A 20670-nucleotide genomic window follows, 5' to 3' on the forward strand; every position below is an offset into this window, starting at 1 on the left:
TAAATATAATACATTGAGCAGGAAGACATGTATGTAGACAAACCTTTAAGGTACAAACTTTACTTTCTTGCCCTTTTTTGTACCCTGTTTCGTTCTGCTACCATGCTGTGTTGCTGCCATGCTATGTTGTCTTAGATCTCTCTTTATGTTGTGTTGTCTCTCTTGTCGTGATGTGTGTGTGTTGTCCTATTTTTTTTTTGCTGCAGCCCCCGTCCCTGCAGGAGGTCTTTATCCTTTTGGTAGCTGGTCATTGTAGATAATAATTTTTTCTAAACTGTCTTGCCTTGTTAAATAAAGGTTCAATAAACTTTACAAAGACGGGCAACAAAATACAATATTATGGTGGGTTACAATCCTGAAGGATCTGGATAAGTCACTTTTAAATAAATACTTTTCTCAGTCCTCCATGTTACATCTAGACAGTACATATTGTGTTCTTGTTCATAATTTAGGCATTTTGGCGGCATTGAGGCGCATAGACACACAGGAGGCCCCTGCGGCATAACGCATCTCTTTGAGCATTCTGGTCCATTCACTTTTATCCTCCTCATACCTGCCACAGGAGAAAAGAGAAGTTAGATGTTCTACCCAGTGTTATACCCAGTGAGCAGGCTGTTACTGAGTGAGTGAATGGGGGGGGGGGGGGCGTTGAGGGCGTTGAGGGCACTGGTTGAGAGAGTGCGTTGAGGGCACTGGTTGAGAGAGTGCTGCAGTAGAGACAGCTGAGTCATGAGACAGAGCAGCAAACACACACCAGTTGTATGTAGGCTATTTAGATTTGTCCTGTTGGAGACACCCCTTTCCATAAAACATTAACGCACACGAGCGCTCTTTAGAAAAATTCACTCAGAGGTGGTTTAAAGTAAACTTCATTCTAATGTCGACTTTCCTTATGGATAACCGTATCAAGCTAAGAGTTTTATCATGGTCAGTTCTAGGGTCTGGAGAGCTGCACGAATGTAAAATTGAAATGGAAGTTATGGAACTCCCTTGTGTGCTTGAGTTATGGGGAAAAAGTCCACAATGAAAATTACATTAAATATGGAGAATGATGGGCTGCATTTGTTAACCATCAAGTAGGCTATTCATTTATATGCCATTGCAGTCTACTGTAGCCTACCATTTCATACAATAAATATACATTGAAATGACGAAATCACTGGAGTCATTGCTAATCAATTTGTGCCACTTGTGTAGCCTACCTGGAGCTGGAAAACGGATTGAATAAATAGCATATAACTCAGTTTGTGGTTGTAGCCTTGTGTTATTATGCAAGTATTAATGGCCATGTTTAGTTAATTAAATTGGAAGTTATCAATTGTGGTCATGTTCACAGCTCTATAGCAAATGTATAATTTTCCACATTTAATGTCAGTTTCATTGTGGACTTTTCCCTGAAATTAGATGTTGGCCTATCAGGGGCTATAGGCTACCTGCATCTAGCTCAGCAAACCATGGCAAAATTGAATCGCAATTATAAAGCCAGATTTTAGTCAGTAGCCTATGCGTATTGAAATAAGTAAATCTCACAAATAGGCAATTTATAAGGGTTTGTAGTTTTAACATCTGGCACATAACAGCACCATTGCCAGAAAATAGCCATAAACATTTGTTTTTTTAAGGGTTGTCCAAGTATTTCTTGCACAGAGATTTTGAGATCCTCTGTTCAACTTTCATCCCTAAAACTCTCCTGTCGGATTTATCTATAGTTATGCATTAGCTCAAACAGGATTTATCAGCAATTATAAACGGGGTGGTTTGAGCCCTTAATGCTGATTGGTTGAAAGCCGTGTACCACATCAATTACAAAAACATACTTTACAGTTGTAATTACGTTGGTAACCAGTTTATACAGTGCCTTGCAAAATTATTCATCCCCCTTGGCTTTTTCCTATTTTGTTGCATTACAACTTGTAATTTAAATTGATTTTTATTTGGATTTCATGTAATGGACATACAGTCGTGGCCAAAAGTTTTGAGAATGACAAATATTAATTTTCACAAAGTCTGCTGCCTCAGTATCTTTAGATTTTTTTGTCAGATGTTACTATGGAATACTGAAGTATAATTACAACATTTCATAAGTGTCAAAGACTTTTATTGACAATTACATGAAGTTGATGCAGAGTCAATATTTGCAGTGTTGACCCTTCTTTTTCAAGACCTCTGCAATCCGCCCTGGCATGCTGTCAATTAACTTCTTGGCCACATCCTGACTGATGGCAGCCCATTCTTGCATAATCAATGCTTGGAGTTTGTCAGAATTTGTGGGTTTTTGTTTGTCCACCCGCCTCTTGAGGAGTTCTCAATGGGATTAAAGTCTGGGGTGTTTCCTGGCCATGGTCCAACAAAATCAATGTTTTGTTCCCCGAGTCACTTAGTTATCACTTTTGCCTTGTCACCAAACTGTTCCTGGATGGTTGAGAGAAGTTGCTCTCTGAGGATGTGTTGGTACCATTCTTTATTCATGGCTGTGTTCTTAGGCAAAATTGTGAGTGAGCCCATACATGAATGAAGTGAAATGACAAAAATGACTTGTTTTTTAAAAATTCTAAAAAAGAAAAAACAGAAAAGTAGTGCATGCATATGTTTTCACCACCTTTGATATGAAGCCCCTAAATAAGATCTGGTGCAACCAATTACCTTCAGAAGTCACATAATTAGTTAGATTGCACACAGGTGGACACTATTTAAGTGTCACATGATCTGTCACATGATCTCAGTATATATACTCTTGTTCAAAAAGGCCCCAGTCTGCAACACCACTTAGCAAGGGGCACCATGAAGACCAAAGAGCTCTCCAAACAAGTCAGGGACAGAGTTATGGAGAAGTACAGATCAGGGTTGGGTTATAAAAAAATATCTGAAACTTTGAACATCCCACGAAGCACCATTACATCCATTATTAAAAAATGGAAAGAATATGGCACAACAACAAACCTGCCAAGAGAGGGCTGCTCACCAAAACTCACGGACCATGCAAGGAGGGCATTAATCAGAGAGGCAACAAAGAGACCAAAAATAACCCTGAAGGAGCTGCAAAGCTCCATAGCGGAGATTGGAGTATCTGTCCACAGGACCACTTTAAGCCGTATGCTCCACAGAGCTGGGCTTTGCGGAAGAGTGTCCAGAAAATAAGCCATTGCTTAAAGAAAAAAATAAGCAAACACGTTTGGTGTTCGCCAAAAAGCATGTGGGAGACTCCCCAAACATATGGAAGAAGGTACTCTTGTCAGATGAGACTAAAATTGACCTTTCATCACCCCGAGAACATCATCCCCACAGTGAAGCATGGTGGTGGCAGCATCATGCTGTGGGGATGTTTTTAATCGGCAGGGACTGGGAACCGAGCTAAATACAGGGAAATTCTTGAGGGAAACCTGTTTCAGTCTTCCAGAGATTTGAGACCGGGATGGAGGTTCACCTTCCAGCAGAACAATGACCCTAAGCATACTGCTAAAGAAACACTGGTTTAAAGGGAAACATTTAAATGTCTTGGAATGGCCTAGTCAAAGCCCAGACTTCAATCCAATTGAGAATCTGTGGTATGTCTTAAAGATTGCTGTACACCAGCAGAACCCATCCAACTTGAAGGAGCTGGAGCAGTTTTGCCTTGAAGAATGGGCAAAAATCAGAGTGGCTAGATGTGCCAAGCTTATAGAGACATACCCCAAGAGACTTGCATCTGTAATTGCTGCAAAAGGTGGCTCTACAAAGTATTGACTTTGGGGGGGTGAATAGTTATGCGCGCTCAAGTTTTCTGTTTTTTTGTCTTATTTCTTGTTTGTTTCACAATAAAATATATTTTGCATCTTCAAAGTGGTAGGCATGTTGTGTAAATCAAATTATACAAACTAACTAAATCTATTTTATTTCCAGGTTGTAAGGCAACAAAATAGGAAAAATGCCAAGGGGGTGAATACTTTCGCAAGCCACTGTAATAGCAATAAGGCACATCACCGGTTTGTGGTGTAGCCAATATACCACGGCTAAGGGCTATGTCCTAAGAACAGCCCTTAGCCGTGGTATATTTGCCATATACCACACCTCGAGCCTTGTTGCTTAATCATAGCAGTCAAAACTAGTTAAATCAACATCCATTGATGGAAAATGATCTGGAGAGTTTAATAAGAACAATGTATCTTTTTTCTTGACATTTATTCTTAAACTCGCAATAATTATAATTTGATGGAAAACCAAATGTAGCTTCTTAGCCTATGTTAACGACATCGATATTCCTTCTTAATTTGCTTAATAATATTATGGGAAAAGGGTTAATTGGTTTATATGTGGCAACTCCTCTCGCTGCAAATTTGTTTTGGGGAGCGGGTTTTCAGAGGTCATTGGTCTAGAAATTATAGGGAGACCTGGCAACCCTGGTTATACCTTTGGTACTGAGTATACAGTAAGTGGCAGTGAAACCATTTGTACATCAGAAATGATCAACTTATCAAGGGTATTTTAATATAGAGCATCTCTAAAGATAGCAGAGTACAGTGCATTCGGAAAGTATTCAGACCCCTTTCCTTTTCCACATTTTGTTACGTTAAAGCCTTATTCTAAAATGTATTAAATATATTTTTTTTCTCAATCTACACACAATACCCCATAATGACAAAGCGAAAACAGGTTTTACGTTTTTTTGGCAAATGTATTACAATTAAAAAACAAATACCTTATTTACATAAGTATTCAGACCCTTTGCTATGAGACTCGAAATTGAGCTCAGGTGCATCCTGTTTCCATTGATCATCCTTGAGATGTTTCTACAACTGTGTCCACCTGTGGTAAATTCAATTGATTGGAAATCATTTGGAAAGGCACACACAGTTGAAAGTGCATGTCAGAGGAAAAGTTGTCCGGAGAGCTCTGAGACAGGATTGTGTCGATGCACAGATCTGGGGAAGGTTTCCCAACTTTTTTTGAAGCATTGAAGGTCCCCAAGAACACAATGGCTTCCATCATTCTTAAATGGAAGAAGTTTGGAACCACCAAGACTCTTCCTAGAGCTGGCCGCACGGCCAAACTGATCCAATCGGGGGAGAAGGGCCTTAGTCAGGGATATGACCAAGAACCATATGGTCACTCTGACAGAGCTCCAGAGTTCCTCTGTGGAGATGGGAGAACCTTCCAGAAGGACAACCATCTCTGCAGCACTCCACCAATCAGGCCTTATGGTAGAGTGGCCAGACAGAAGCCACTCCTCAGTAAAAGGCACATGACAGCCCATCCCGTCTGGAGGAAACCTGGCACCATTCTTACGGTGAATCATGGTGGTGGAAGCATCATGCTGTGGCAATGTTTTTCAGTAACAGGAACTGGGAGACGAGTGGGGATTGAGGTAAAGATGAACGGGCAAAGTACAGAGAGATCCTTGATGAAAACCTGCTCCAGAGTGCTCAGGACCTCAGACTGGGTCGAAGGTTTACCTTCCAACAGGACAATGACCCTAAGCACACGGCCAAGACAACGCAGGAATGACTTCTGGACAAGTCTCAATGTGCTTGTGGCCCAGCCAGAGCCCGGACTTGAACCCGATACAGGTTCGAGCCCAGTATGGGACAGTGGAGGAAGCTAAATTGTTAGCAGCACACTGACCCCTGCTACACCTATACCGGCATACTGTATTAGTAAAAGTATCAAATATTTAAGAAGTATTTTTTGCAAGCTTATATCTCTGGAGACCTGAAAATAGCTGTGCAGCGACGCTCCCCATCCAACCTGACAGAGCCTGAGAGGATCTGCAGAGAATGGGAGAAACTCCCCAAATACAGGTGTGGCAAGCTTGTAGCGTCATACCCATGAAGAGTTGAGGCTGTAATCACTGCCAAAGGTGCTTCAACAAAGTATTGAGTAAAGGGTCTGAATACTTACAGTATGTAAATGTGATATTTTTAATACATTTGCAAAAATGTCTAAAAACCTGTTTTTGCTTTGTCATTATGGGGTATTGCCTGTAGATTGATCAGGGGATTTTTTTTGTTTTAATCTATTTTAGAATAAGGCTGTAACGTAACAAAATTGTGAAACATTCAATGGGTCTGACTACTTTCTGAATGTACTGTATATGGGATTGGATGAAATTTGCGTACTAGTTAATCACTTACTGCCAGACGTCAATGATTTCCGTAGGGGCAACTTTGTCGTCCTCCGTCGCCACAATGGTAAAGCCTCCAATGGCATACAGCAATCCTCCACTACTGACCAGGTTCACGGAGCTCCTCTCCTGGGGGAAATCTGTGAAGGGCACCCACCTGGAAAGGGGATCATTGTTAACTGAATGGCTCTGTTGTAAGATTGTTGCTAATCATAGCCTACAGACTACAATGTCAATGCACATACTTGTTGTTTCCAAAGTCATATGCTTCAGATGCAGCGGTGACACCATCTTCATTGACCCCTCCAGTCACCACAATCTTCCCATTGTGAACGACTGCCCCAAACATGGATCTTGCCATTTTCATAGCAGACAGCTCCTTCCATTCTGACTTCTTGTGGTTGTACGCAAACATCTTATTGGTTGCTTTGCTTACATAGAAAAAAGGATGGGAAATCACATTTAGGAACACAGGGATAAACCATCGTCTCAATGAGGATTATAAAACGACACAAACTCATTTGTTTTACATCAAGCATCTACTATTTTAAACCTTTTGTAACGAAGTTAAGAACGTGCCATAAGCTCACTACAGTCAGCTTGAAATGTCACGGATGGCGCTATACAATTGGTCATTTTTGGGTGGCACAACCCGTTGGAACGTTGTTAAGGAGTGCGGTCACTTGTGTTGCGAACCATACTGGTTCTAGCCCAGTATGGGGCAGTCAGACAGGGGAGGAAGCTAAATTGTTAGCAGCACACTGACCCCTGCTACACCTATACCAGCATACTGTATTAGTAAAAGTATCAAATATTTAAGAAGTGTTTTTTGCAAGCTTACTTGTCATCTGTCTTCCCTCAGATACAGTACACCAACCCATTCTGGGAGACAACACTATGACCATGGATTTTCAGAGGCAGCTTTTTGGTCTCAGCCCACTTCATTGCCCTGGGCAGCAGATAGTAAGGACAAAACATGTGTTTAAGGCTCCTTACTCATTTAGTGACAGGTATTAAGTGTGGGAATATATGAACTCAGCCAAGTTTATAATACTTACTCAACATCATAGCACATTACAGAGTCAAGAGACACGTTGGACTGTAGATCTTTACCAGCTACAGCAAACAATTTATTGCCAAATTCTCCCATACTGAACAGACATCTGGGAGAGGGCATAGGGGGCAGAGCTATCCAATCAGCAGCAAGGATATCCAGCTGAAAAAAGAACCTGATATTAGAATATTCCAGTCATGAAGCCGTCTATGGATGGTTTTCATTTTCTGATGGTCAGGGAACGTTCCTTGCTCATAGCATTACACATGGTCCTAGTTTAAACGTATATCATTGGTATAAAAATATTTAGCTTCTATATAGCAAATGGCACGTATGTACAGTTTATAGATTGTGTGTAGGCCTGTCTCCCACTTGAATCTTCTCTTTGTGCTTGACTGGGTTCAAATGCCTTCCATTTAATTTTTCTGTATGTATTTATCCGTATATTTTATTATTTTATTGCTCTAGGGTTATAGTTATTGCTTTGATAACCTTATTTACTATTATGTATTGATTTATTTTCCACTCCTTATGTGGTATGTACTGCACAGAACTGAAGAAATATCACTGAATTATCACAGTGAATTATTGTAATGTTTGTTTATGTGTCAATTAACCCCATAAGGGAGGGGTTGCCAATTGGCGATTTGGCACGAAAATAAAATGTCATTCATATTAATTAATTCATTTGGTAGTGAATGTCCTTAGGAAGTGAAAAAACATGGCTTCTTACCTGATAAAAGTAGCACTGTAATGGAGCTTCTTTATCCTCTTCATCGACAAACAATCCTCCCAGGATAAAGAGATCATTCTTCTCTGACGTCAGGCTGACATGGTTGTGTGGTATCTGCTCAGTCAATGCAGCAAGGAAGCATTCGTTCTCAACGCCATCACAGGCCACTGCAGCAGTGTCGTTGATCATCAACACAAGATCCTTGGAATACATACCAACTCTCTTGATATCATTCAGGTAACTAGGTAACCTGTTATCCTCTTCTACTTCACCATTAGATGCATCCTTCCCTGACTCTCCTGTCTTCTTTTCGGGGAGTTTCCCAGAAAAGGAATCTTTGATCACTTTGATTTTTTTGAGGAGCTCAGGGTCAGACTTGATGATGTCATCCTTTTCCACTTTCTCATTGAAGTACTTCTCTGGGAGTAAACGGAAACGGACGCAGCCAAAGGCCTCATCCAGTCTTGACACGGTTCTCCTTGTCTTTTCGAATCCATTTCATCAGGGATTCAAACACCACCTCCTCCTTTTCTACACTGAGAGAGTCCGCTCCGATGACAGCAAAAAGTTCATGAGAGGCCAGCTCTAAGAAGTCATCCTCCTTGGCCAGGGTTTCAAAACGATCTGCAATGTAGTCTCGACTTGCCAATGCCAGTCTAGGACAGTTGAGCACCAGTGCCATTCTGAATATGGCCATACAGTTACCCGGGGACAGCTTCTTCTGTAGGAAATTTGCACACACAGTGAACACTGAGGGGATCTGGAAACGGTTTGCCACAGCAAAGATATCCTGCACATTGTCGTCTGTGATGTCAATCTCTGCTGAATACATGTAATTCACAATCATCTCCATGATTGTGGGATCCAAATTCTCCAGAACGACCTCCTTATCCATTTCCTTAGCGTCACCTGAGATGTAAAGCTCTCGGAAATAAGGACTACAGGCTGCCAAAATGAGTCTATGACAGGGCAAGCTTCTATCTCCCACTTTCAGAATGCAGTCAATAAGCTTGTTCTTGTTCAGAAGCTCTTTCAGGCCATCCTGGAGCAGGGTGCTCTGAAACAGGCGCAGATCTTCCCTTACGGCTTTCGGATCCATGCTGTAAGAAACGTGACTTGACAAAGGATATGGATGCAACTCTCAACACTGTCCCAGCTGGACTAAGCAGTATTGAGCCCCAGATCGGAAGACCCTTCAATATAACTTTGGCCCTCTAAATATAGCCAACCACCCCTTTCAGGAAGCATTTATGTTGGCCAAATCGGAAAGCAGTCTGTTTCACACAGCTGTCGCAGAGTGAAAGGAACAACTGTGCACTTTTGTCACTGTGATAGTTAGCTGTTGGTAACGTCATAGGACTAGACACAACATGTGTAACAGTGACCGGTGCAGTTTTACGTAGTGATAAAATCTTCATATTCAGTCACGTTTTAGGAAAGAACATCCTAGATCATAAGGGTTCGCCCGTTTATCACTTATGACAAATCCTTGATGTATAATCAGTTATTGTATCATTAAAAGTATGTCAAACTGAAAATAAAGATGGAAGTGGACTTTAAAGTCCACTGACGCTGTAATCACATCTTTGATAGAAATTAATATGATCCCTTTTTAGTCCTGAAAATCTTTGGTGATTCATTTGTGTGTGACTCATTGAGCATGTTTTATATTTAAATGTGAGTAAATTTCCAAGGGACTGACCGTCCTCGTACGAAGGGTCAATGAGCAGCTGCAGCTACAACAGGATCTGTCCTCGTGAACCATTTGTAAAATACTAAAGCTCCTCTGGCACACTTGTAAATAGCCTGTAGATCATTGTACACAGAACAAAATTACTAATTTCAAAAACACATTTAAGAAGACATTGTCACAACTAAGAAAGGTCAGACCAAATGTATAATATACTGAAATACTTTATTTCTTCAATCTAAAAAATACAATTCAAAATTCAATGATTAACATTTGCAATATCTACTTAAATTGTACATATAAACATTAACACCAAAACTACACTGTAGTCATTCTTAAAATTCATGTCACTCATACACGGACCAGGTCTACATCTTTATTATATACATCAAGACCTTTCAATGGACAAAATACATTGTACATTTACAAATGGTTCTAAAAAACAGTAGTGTCAATTGTGCCATTTGAAAGGGAGGATTTCAGGAACTAGGTTAATCTAACTCGCCTATCAGTGTTCATGCTTCAGCCCATGACTTCCCAGAGTCCTTGAAGTGTGAACCCCTCCTTCAATTTTTCAACTGCAATTCCCAGCTCCTCAGAAAACATAGGTTCCCGGTCTTGTTGCTTATTGCCATCAGCAAAGTAAGCCTTAAAAGCAAACAAATAGAAATCAGTTATCACAATGGCATTAATTAGGAGGTTAAGTGTTTAAGCCATCTTACAAAGTACACCTCAGTCTGTATAAACATGATAGCACTAGGCAACACCAAAGTCATGTTTGCAGTATGTTGTGTAACATGATTTTAGCAACCTGCTATTTTCAGATTGTGAAAACAAATCAGACTCCCAAAGGGAGTTGACAGTTTGGATAAGCACACTCACAGTGAAAGCATCAGTCTGCTCATCGGGCTCAATTTCCACATCATCGGGGGGCTGGTCCACTGTCAGCTCCTCCAGTGGCTGAGGCTGGAATCATTGTTGGGAGAGAGAATACTTCTTGTTGAAACATGGCAAAGCCATTCCACATCGCACTGCATTAATTGTGATATATTCATCAATGTTTGGTCACTTGTATAATATAGGAGTACCTTTTCCTCCATCTCATAGTCCACTCCAAAGATGGGGTTGGCAGAGTAGACTTTGTGCAGCGAGTTGATCTCTTTAACTGCATCTTGAAGCTTATCCATTGGGTCGATCTTAAATCCAAGCACATATCCTCCAGTCTACAAACAAAGACGACGTATGTACTCAGGAGTATGTCAATGGCATGCAAGAGACAAGTTCTTCGCTCTGTATTCTATGTCATGTTTTAAAGCTGATACTACAGCACATATATTCTACATATCCTATTAAATGACTAGTTCAATATGTAATTCTATGGTACACAATAAGTCAAATACTAGATCGGATACATCTCAAATGATCACAATTACCTGATGAAAGCTTTCTATCACCAAAGCCAGACCAAACTTTGAGTCTCTTACTCTGATGGAACTCTTTGGGAAAGAAAGTGACAATAATGATCACAATTACCTGCTGAGAGCTTTCTATCACCAAAGCTAGGCCAAACTTTGAGTCTCTTATTCTGATGGAACGCTACGGGGAAGAGAGGTGACAATAAGGAAAATAGACGATCACTTTCAATACCCTAAAAGGCGTTGTCAATTTGTTAGGCTGGACATGACAGCAGATTTGTTTTATTACTTCTTTGTGTTTTACGCCACTTACAATTTGAAGATAGGGAATGCTGACGTTGAAGCTCTCGTTCATATTGGCATGCCACACGATCCGAACATTGGTGATGAAAAAGGTCCCTAGATTACCCTACAAATATACAATTCAGAACAGAACATTTTATTGAAAGAGCGTGAAACACGTTTTTATTTGAAATACTTCCTGAAGGATTAGCTAGTTGATGTGTACCTGGTCACTGGATAAATTCCACACCCCGTTGATTTTGTCATACACTTCCTCTCGAGGCAAAAGCCTCAATTGTTTATTTTGAATAAGAGCTCCTCTCAGCTTCAGGTCACGGTACATTTTAGAGGTCTCATAAGCCCTGGAGCAGAGGGATATGGACAATTAGTTGACGAGACATTCAATTCAACTCAGCAGTGACTTGACTGAATCCTATCTCATAACATAATCTAGAAAAGTGTAACAACTTCCACAAGGGTCATTTCTTGTTTTCTATGTATAAATACCTGTGAACAGCAATGACAGATGTAAATAGTCTCGGACTCCCTGGAACCACATTGGTGAAAATGAACTCAAATCTTGTATTGTTAGACTTTGTCAAGATATACAGTGCTTCAGTCTGGCCTCTCAATTTCTGAAAGAGAACAGTCTTAGTATAAATGGTGACATCTAGGCAAATCTAACCATAAAGTAAATTGATAGACAGTCCAATACAGTATACGTACAGAGTTAGCTGTCCTTGTTGTGATGTTAATAATGGAATTGTATCCAACAGCTATGAAACAAAGAAGATGAATGTCACTCAATTTTCAATAAATCTGTGACTTGCTAAAGTGCCAAAATTCAGCATTTTGACATCCCTCTGCACACAGTGCACCCTCTGCGACTGCTATGAAGATTTTAACCCACTTAACCTCAACATCTCTCAAAGTTTTCACCATCACTGTAATGCCCTAGTTATTTTTGTTGCCTTGACATAGTCATTTCTGAAGATTATTATTGATTTAAAGTGATTCATTTACATCGGTCTCTCATTTTCATTAAGGTCAACCCTGATACGCAACATGAACTCTCGTTTTAATATGGTGAAACCATTCCTTAAAAAATATATTTTCCTAAAGAAACATTGGACATCTACAGTTGAAGTTGGAAGTTTACATACACCTTAGCCAAATACATTTAAACTCAGTTTTTCACAATTCCTGAAATTTAATCGTAGTAAAATTTCCCTGTCTTAGGTCAGTTAGGATCACCACTTTATTTTAAGAATGTGAAATGTTAGAATATGAGTAGAGATGATGATTTATTTCAGCTTTTATTTCTTTCATCACATTCCCAGTGGGTCAGAAGTTTACATACACTCAATTAGTATTTGGTAGCATTGCCTTTAAATTGTTCAACTTGGGTCAAACGTAGCCTTCCACAAGCTTCGCACAATAAATTGGGTGAATTTTGTCCCATTCGTCCTGACAGAGCTGGTGTAACCGAGTCAGGCTTGTAGGCCTTCTTGCTCGCACACACTTTTTCAGTTCTGACCACAAATTTTCTATAGGATTAAGATCAGGCCTTTGTGATGGCCACTCTAATACCTTGACATTGCTGTCCTTAAGCCATTTTGACACAACTTTGGAAGTATGCTTGGGGTCATTGTCCATTTGGAAGACCTATTTGCGACCAAGCTTTAACTTGACTGATGTCTTGAGATGTTGCTTCAATATATCAAAATATTTTCCTGCCTCATGATGCCATCTATTTTGTGAAGTGCACCAGTCCCTCCTGCAGCAAAGCACTCCCACAACATGATGCTGCCATCCCTGTGCTTCATGGTTGGGATGGTGTTCTTCAGCTTGCAAGCACCCCCCTTTTTCCTCCAAACATAATGATGGTCATTATGACCAAACAGTTCTATTTTTGTTTCATCAGACCCGAGGACGTTTCTCCAAAAACCGCAAAACCAAGTGCAGTTGCAAACCGTAGTCTGGCTTTATTTTAATGGTGGTTTTGGAGCAGTGTCTTCTTCCTTGCTGAGCGGACATTTAGTTTATGTCGATATAGGATTCGTTTTTACTGTGGATATAGATACTTTTGTACCTGTTTCCTCCAGCATCTTCATAAGGTCCTTTGTTGTTGTTCTGGGATTGATTTGCACTTTTCGCACCAAAGTACGTTCATCTCTAGGAGACAGAACACATCTCCTTCCTGAGCAGTATGACGGCTGCGTGGTCCCATGGTGTTTATACTTGCGTAGTATTGTTTGTACAGATGAACGTGGTACCTTCAGGCGTTTGGAAATTGCGCCCACGGATGAATGAGACTTGTGAAGGTCTACACATTTTTTTTTCTGAGGTTTTGGCACACCTCCAATTGACTCAAATTCTGTCAATTAGCCTATCAAAAGCTTCTAAAGCCATGACATCATTATCTGTAATTTTCCAAGGTGTTTAAAGGCACAGTCAATTTAGTGTATGTAAACTTCTGACCCACTGGAATTGTGATACAGTGAATTATAAGTGAAATAATCTGTGTAAACAATCGTTGTAAAAATTACTTGTGTCATGCACAAAGTAGATGTTCTAACCGACTTGCCAAAACTATAGCTTGTTAACAAGAAATTTGTGGGGTAGTTGAAAAGCGAGTTTTAATGACTCCAACCTAAGTGTATGTCAGTCAGGAAAGCCAAAGGTTAGCTTTATCAAACAGACATTTGCATCCTGTAGCTCTAACTCCAAAAAGTTTTGGGACATCGTAAAGTCCATGGAGAACAAGAGCACCTCCTCCCAGCTGCCCACTGCACTGAGGCTAAGTAACACTGTCAACACCAATAAATCCACGATAATCGAGAATTTCAATAAGCATTTCTCTACGGCTGGCCATGCTTTCCTCCTGGCTACCCCAACCCCGGCCAACAACAGCGCTGCACCCCCCGCAGCTACTTGCCCGAGCCTCCCCAGCTTCTCCTTCACCCAAATCCAGATAGCAGATGTTCTGAAAGAGCTGCAAAACCTGGACCAGTACAAATCAGCTGAGCTAGACAATCTAGACCCTCTCTTTCTAAACATGATCCGCCGCCATTGTTGCAACTCCTATTACCAGTCTGTTCAACCTCTCTTTCGTATCGTCTGAGATCCCCAGAGATTGGAAAGCTGCCGCGGTCATCCCCCTCTTCAAAGGGTGTGACACTGTAGACCCAAACTGTTATAGACCTATATCCATCCTGCCCTGCCTTTCTAAAGTCTTCGAAAGCCAAGTTAACAAACAGATCACTGACCATTTCAAATCCCACCGTACCTTCTCCGCTGTTCAATCCGGTTTCCAAGCTGGTCACAGATGCACCTCAGCCACGCTCAAGGTACTAAATTATATCATAACCGCCATCAATAAAAGATTGTACTGTGCAGCCATCTTCATCGACCTGGCCAAGGCTTTCGACTCTGTCAATCACCGTATTCTTATCAGCAGATTCAACAGCCATGGTTTCTCAAATGACTGCCTCGCCTGGTTCACCAACTACTTCTCAGACAGAGTTCAGTGTGTCAAATCGGAGGGCCTGTTGTCCGGACCTCTGGCAGTCTCTATGGGGGTACCACAGGGTAAATTCTCGGGCCGACTCTTTTCTCTGTACATATCAACGAAGTCGCTCTTGCTGCGAGTGATTCCCTGATACACCTCTACGCAGACCACACCATTCTGTATACATCTGGCCCTTCTTTGGACACTGTCACACCCTGACCATAGTTTACTTTGTATATTTCTATGTTTTGGTTGGTCAGGGTGTGATCTGAGTGGGCATTCTATGTTACATATCTAGTTTGTCCAGTTCTATGTTCGGCCTGATATGGTTCTCAATCAGAGGCAGGTGTTCGTCATTGTCTCTGATTGGGAACCATATTTAGGTTGCCTGGGTTTCACTGTGTGTTTGTGGGTGATTGTTCCTGTCTATGTGTTTTCACCAGATAGGCTGTTTAGGTTTTCGTTACGTTCATTACGTTCTTTATTTTGTAGTGTTTGTGTTGATTCGTGTTTTTCGTTTGTTTATTAAAACATGGATCGCAATCGACACGCTGCATTTTGTTCCGATCCTTGGAGGAGATAGAAGAAAACCGTTACAGACACTGTGTTAACAAACCTCCAAACGAGCTTCAATGCCATACAACACTCCTTCCATGGCCTCCAACTGCTCTTAAACGCTAGCAAAACTAAATGCATACTTTTCAACCGTTCGCTGCCCGCACCCGCCCGCCCAACTAGCATCACTACTCTGGACGGTTCAAATACCTAGGTGTCTGGCTAGACTGTAAACTCTCCTTCCAGACTCACATTAAGCATCTCCAATCCAAAATTAAATCTAGAATCAGCTTTCTATTTCACAACAAAGCCTACTTCACCCACGCCGCCAAACATACCCGAGTAAAAAGGACTATCCTACAGATCCTCGAATTCGGCGATGTCATTTACAAAATAGCCTCCAACACTCTACTCAGCAAACTGGATGCAGTCTATCACAGTGCCATCTGTTTTGTCACCAAAGCCCCATATACCACCCACCACTGCGACCTGTATGCTCTAGCTGGCTGGCCCTTGCTACGTATTAGTCACCAGACCCACTGGCTCCAGGTCATCTATAAGTCTTTGCTAGGTAAAGCTCCGCCTTATCTCATTCACTGATCACGATAACAACACCCACCCGTAGCACGTGCTCCAGCAGGTATATCTCACTGGTCATCCCCAAAGCCAACACCTCCTTTGGTCGCCTTTCCTTCCAGTTCTCTGCTGCCAATGACTGTAACGAATTGCAAAAATCGCTGAAGCTGGAGACTTATATTTCCTTCACTAACTTTAAACATCAGCTATCTGAGCAGCTAACCAATCACTGCAGCTGTAGATAGCCCATCTGTAAATACCCCTCTAATCTACCTACCTCATCCCCTTATTGTTTTTATTTACTTTTCTGCTCTTTTGCACACCAGTATTTCTACTTGTACATCATCATCTGCACATCTATCACCCCAGTGTTAATTTGCTAAATTGTAATTACTTCGCTACTATGGCCTATTTATTGCCTTACCTCCTCCATTTGCACACACTGTATATATACTAAAATATATATATATATATGTATATGTGTGTAACTCTGCATTATTGTTTATGTCGCACTGTTTTGCTTTATCAAGGCCAGGTCGCAGTTGTAAATAAGAACTTGTTCTCAACTAGCCTACCTGGTTAAATAAAGGTGAAATCATTTTTATTTTTTTAAATGTAAACTTCCGACTTCAACTGTAATAGTCAAATCATATTGTAAAAGAAGGTTAGCTGGTTCTACTCTTTTTGTCTATTTTCTGGTGGAATATGAGTGGGTCGGGCATAACACGTCAACCCTGTTACCCATAGATAGACAGGCTAGAAATGTTTTAACAATAAAGCATGTTTTGTTAAGGTTGCATTAAATTGCCACTCCGTTGCACCCAACAAGCTTCCATTCCACCTGTCAGAAGGGGATTTATGTCTCATTTAAGAAGAAATCCTCTATGGTCAACCCTGTTACCTTATTTGGCACTTCCTAAAGTAATTGTATTTAAAACTTGAGATTACCAAGTTAAACTTCTCAAAAGGCATAGAATCTTTGTGGACCACTGTAGTACAATCATAATCCAAAAGCAGGCTAAATTAATTGAGATGAGAATAATTAATGTTTTCCTTTTGCAGTGTGGTTGCTCCTCTAGCCATGTCAAGGAAAGATAAATACATGTACATAGCTAGCTAGGTCTAGGTGTACTCACACAAATTGACTCTTGGCAGAGCCAAAGAATGCCAGATGATCCTCAGATTTGTTACCAGGAGCCTCCCTGCAAGTAAGGAGTAAGCATTGTATAATTGGTGCAAACGCCCATAACCACATGGTTGCTGGTTCAAGTCCCACATTATCTGGCTGTTTACCTCTCCCCCTCAATTGCTACATTGGTGTCAGTAGTGGGATAGACATGCTAAATTTACTTTACCTCGATCCCCATTGTTTCCTTTGGTGTCTTCAATGGAATCAAGGCAGTCTATCAAGACCTCGCCAGGTCGCGTTTTCATTTGCCTGTAAATAAAAACAGTTGTAGCTAGTCAGTGTTTTCCTATGTAAACCAGATTAATTCTAGCCAGTAGCTGCTTTTAGTAACGTGAGTGTATTTACATATACTAGCGTTGCTCCCATTGTATATGGCTGCACAAAAACAGTCAGTGGGAAGCCAGAAGTTAAATAACATTCAATTTCAACTTATTGTGCCAGTGGGCAGGACGGTTGGTAATTATGACGAGGGTAATTAGAGACAAAATATCTAAAGGAACGTATTTTTAAACAGACTTCCCAAACGTTATAGATCCACTTCCTCTCTGCTTCCCTCATCAAAATAAAAGTTATTTCTGCTATTTTTATTTAACTCAGTTAAGAACAAATTGTTATTTACAATGACAGCCTAGGAACAGTGGGTTAACTGCCTTGTTCAGGGGCAGAACAACACATTTTTACCTTGTCGGCTCAGGGATTCGATCTAGCAAACACTAGGCTACCTATCGCCCCATGTGCACTATGTGGACAAAAAAAAAGGAATCTGTGGGGGACTTTTATTTTGACATGAGGTAAGCAGAGAGGGAGTGGGTCTACAACACATTTGGGGAGTATGTTTAATAATACTAAAGATCCTCTATTATATTAAGATATTAGCATGACTGCTCTAACAATGGAAATGCATGTCCTCAATGATGGAAGCCAGGCAGGAAGAGGTGAGATCAGGTGGGACCATTGAAGTCAATGAGAGAGCAGATACACGTGTGAACAACAGGCCATAAATATTGATAAGAGGACTCATCTTTGTATCTCCATTTTCTTCTTCCTCATTGGCTGATTGCTTCCAACTCAGGAATCCCCACCCAGTTCATTATTTTAAAATGGTGGAAGCCCTCAATAGCAATGTCCATGCTAAAACGGGTTATATCCACGAGGAGTCCTCTATCTTCTAACATATGACAACAGGCACAACTCCAATATAAAATCATGTAGTGTTTTTTGCCGAAATGGCACGTGCACCCACTTATATCAGTCCATTCCTAACAACGTAACCATTATGAAGGTATAAATGATCAAATAAGCCTCATGTAGCAAATTTGCAATTACATTTTTTGTTGACCAAATTCGACAGTCTCTCAATGACCTCCCATACACAAATTCCTCGCTTCGTGGGCTTATTTTTCATGGACAGATTTTGGGCCGAGTAAACTGTTGCTTCGCCTCTTCCTATATGATAAGAATTTCCTTGAGATATTTTGTCTCAAATCCCCCCGTCATCATAACTAACTGTCCTGCCCACCGGCACAGTAAATGTACATTTCATTTAACTTCAGGCTTCCCGTGGACTATTTTTGTGCAGGCCAATAAAATAGGAATAAACGCTAGTGTATGTAAATACAACAGCGTTGAAAAGCAGAAATCTAGCCAGCTATCAAACGGCTACGGCTAGGTCCCCCTTTGCTTTGCACTCTGCTGCATATCTTTATGCTAACTTAGCATTGCCGGTGAGCAATTAAATAACTTACTGTGCGGTTATATCGAATCTAACATCTCTATCCTCCCAGAGAACATCCAACATAGACGCCATGATATTAGAACAACAACAGGTAGCTAATGTATTTAAATCATTATTACTAATCTTCTCCAGGCAAGATGGCCAGCCAAAGATTACGCGTCTTCCTCGTTCCCATTCCCTGTTGCCCTGGCAACATTACTACGGTAAGCACAAGGGACATAATAGAAAAGCAAACCGCGTTTCTTCTTGGTAGACAGTTCACCTTGCTTATAATAATGGTGTTCAAGGTCAACGTGTGTCATCAGCACTACAAACACACTACAAACACAGAATGCAAATTCTGGCAACATTACCTGTTCATCTGACAGTGAAGTAATAAAGAAATAAAGAAACAAACACCATATTCAATGTTATAATAAAAACAAATACAAAATAGTATCATTAAAACCAGTCAATTAAAAATGTGGTGATTCATTTCAAAGTTAGCTTTTTCATCAACAGTGATGTGCAATTTCCAACCAACTCGTTTTCCATAATACTTTGTCAGAAAAATGCATAGTTGTATACCAGAGGCAGTCAGTGCCGTTTATGATGAGGGAGGACACATTTCTAGCACAGCATGTTGGATGACTGTCATTCATATTCCATTCACCCAGTTCAATGTAACATCGATAGGTTTAGGCTACTACATGATACTCAAATCTTATCTAGGGTGTAATAATTAATCCAACAGTTGCAAACAAGAGTTTCTATTGGACAAATTCAGCTATTTTTTTTTATCCCCGTTTCATTTGCTTCCGTTTAAGAAACATTTTTCAACAGGATCAGTGGAATGAATACACTACTGATCACGCATAAACACAGTTCACTTTCATAACAGCCACGCTGTATTCATTCTAGCCTCTATGCACTCTTCTCCTTTCACCTTTTCCCTTCGTTTGTGAAAAACACATCCGCTGTATGTGGCCAGGCAAAACAATTGTTTCAAGCCAAACCATGTCATAACCGCTACACACAGCGTACATCGTGGGTAAATGCTGAGCAATGATCAATGAATAGGTGGGTAAATGCTGAGCAATGATCAAGATGACAGGAGGCAAGAAATGCAAATGGCAAAAACTGTGTTCACCTGTGTTTACCCTCCAATGCATAACTGATTTATAAGCGCATATACATATGATGTACAAAGAACGTTACTAGTGGACCAAGAAAGTGTTCATTCATCCATTGAGTTCACTGAGAGATTGTCCAACAAAGTGTACATCGGAGATATTACTATTTTTTCAGCTCCTGGGATTCTGAACCTCAACACGCAAACCACTGGCTCTCTGTCTGATCATCGGACCAATGTCAGTGTAAAAAAATACATATATATTGGCACATGAATGAAGGTCCCTGACAACCCAGAGAGGAATCCAAAATATTACCAGGTACTGGGCTCTGAGAGGATCAGCTCAGGAAAATAAACTGAGAGGTGGATGTGAGAGACCATCCTCTCTGCTCTATAGGTGTGGTTACTGAGTCCATAGAAAGAAATAATGAGCTGAGTTTATTACCAAACAATGGAGTCTGGACTATACTGCTATGAAGTGGTGAGTATTCAAATGGAAGTGGTAACATTCTCACTCTGCAGAGGAGACCCCAGAGAATCAGACTGCAGCTTGACATGGGGAGGTGTCCTTCTGGGACTCTGAAGACATGACACAAATCAACACTTTTGAGCATGTTTACTGAGAGACTGTACCCATACATCCACTTTGATAACACCACTCCTATGCAGATCTGCCAATCAGAGGTCTCAATGTGTGTGTGTGTGTGTGTGTGTGTGTGTGT

The 20670-nt window shown here is 40.7% G+C and overlaps 2 protein-coding genes across 4 annotated transcripts; both read right to left on the minus strand.

Annotated features, from left to right (window-relative positions):
• Positions 1-32: 32 nt before the first annotated feature.
• klhl41a (kelch-like family member 41a) lies at positions 33-9055 on the minus strand. The gene is given in 7 exon segments (XM_021579068.3): positions 33-553; positions 6108-6254; positions 6343-6528; positions 6939-7046; positions 7156-7313; positions 7885-8347; positions 8349-9055. Coding segments are annotated over 7 exon segments (1809 nt in total). The 5' UTR covers positions 8984-9055; the 3' UTR covers positions 33-441.
• Positions 9056-9782: 727 nt separating this feature from the next.
• bbs5 (Bardet-Biedl syndrome 5) lies at positions 9783-19048 on the minus strand. Of its 3 annotated transcripts, none has more exons than XM_021579070.3 (11): positions 18848-19048; positions 17269-17351; positions 17050-17115; positions 11998-12047; positions 11779-11906; positions 11498-11633; positions 11303-11398; positions 11008-11070; positions 10663-10797; positions 10457-10540; positions 9783-10222 (listed from the first exon to the last, which is right to left on the minus strand). In XM_021579070.3, exons 1-11 carry the CDS (start codon positions 18907-18909, stop codon positions 10097-10099), a joined length of 1029 nt encoding a protein of 342 aa, XP_021434745.1. In that variant the 5' UTR covers positions 18910-19048; the 3' UTR covers positions 9783-10096. The 3 variants fall into 3 exon arrangements, with proteins under 3 accessions (XP_021434745.1, XP_021434744.1, XP_021434746.1); XM_021579069.3 differs by lacking the exon at positions 11008-11070 and adding an exon at positions 11108-11170; XM_021579071.3 differs by lacking the exon at positions 11008-11070 and adding an exon at positions 11108-11170 and having other exon boundaries at positions 18957-19034.
• Between the last annotated feature and the right edge of the window lie 1622 nt (positions 19049-20670).

The sequence above is a fragment of the Oncorhynchus mykiss genome, chromosome 22 (genome assembly GCF_057628025.1).
Source record: "Oncorhynchus mykiss isolate SJ-2025 chromosome 22, ASM5762802v1, whole genome shotgun sequence".
NCBI classification, from domain to species: domain Eukaryota; kingdom Metazoa; phylum Chordata; class Actinopteri; order Salmoniformes; family Salmonidae; genus Oncorhynchus; species Oncorhynchus mykiss.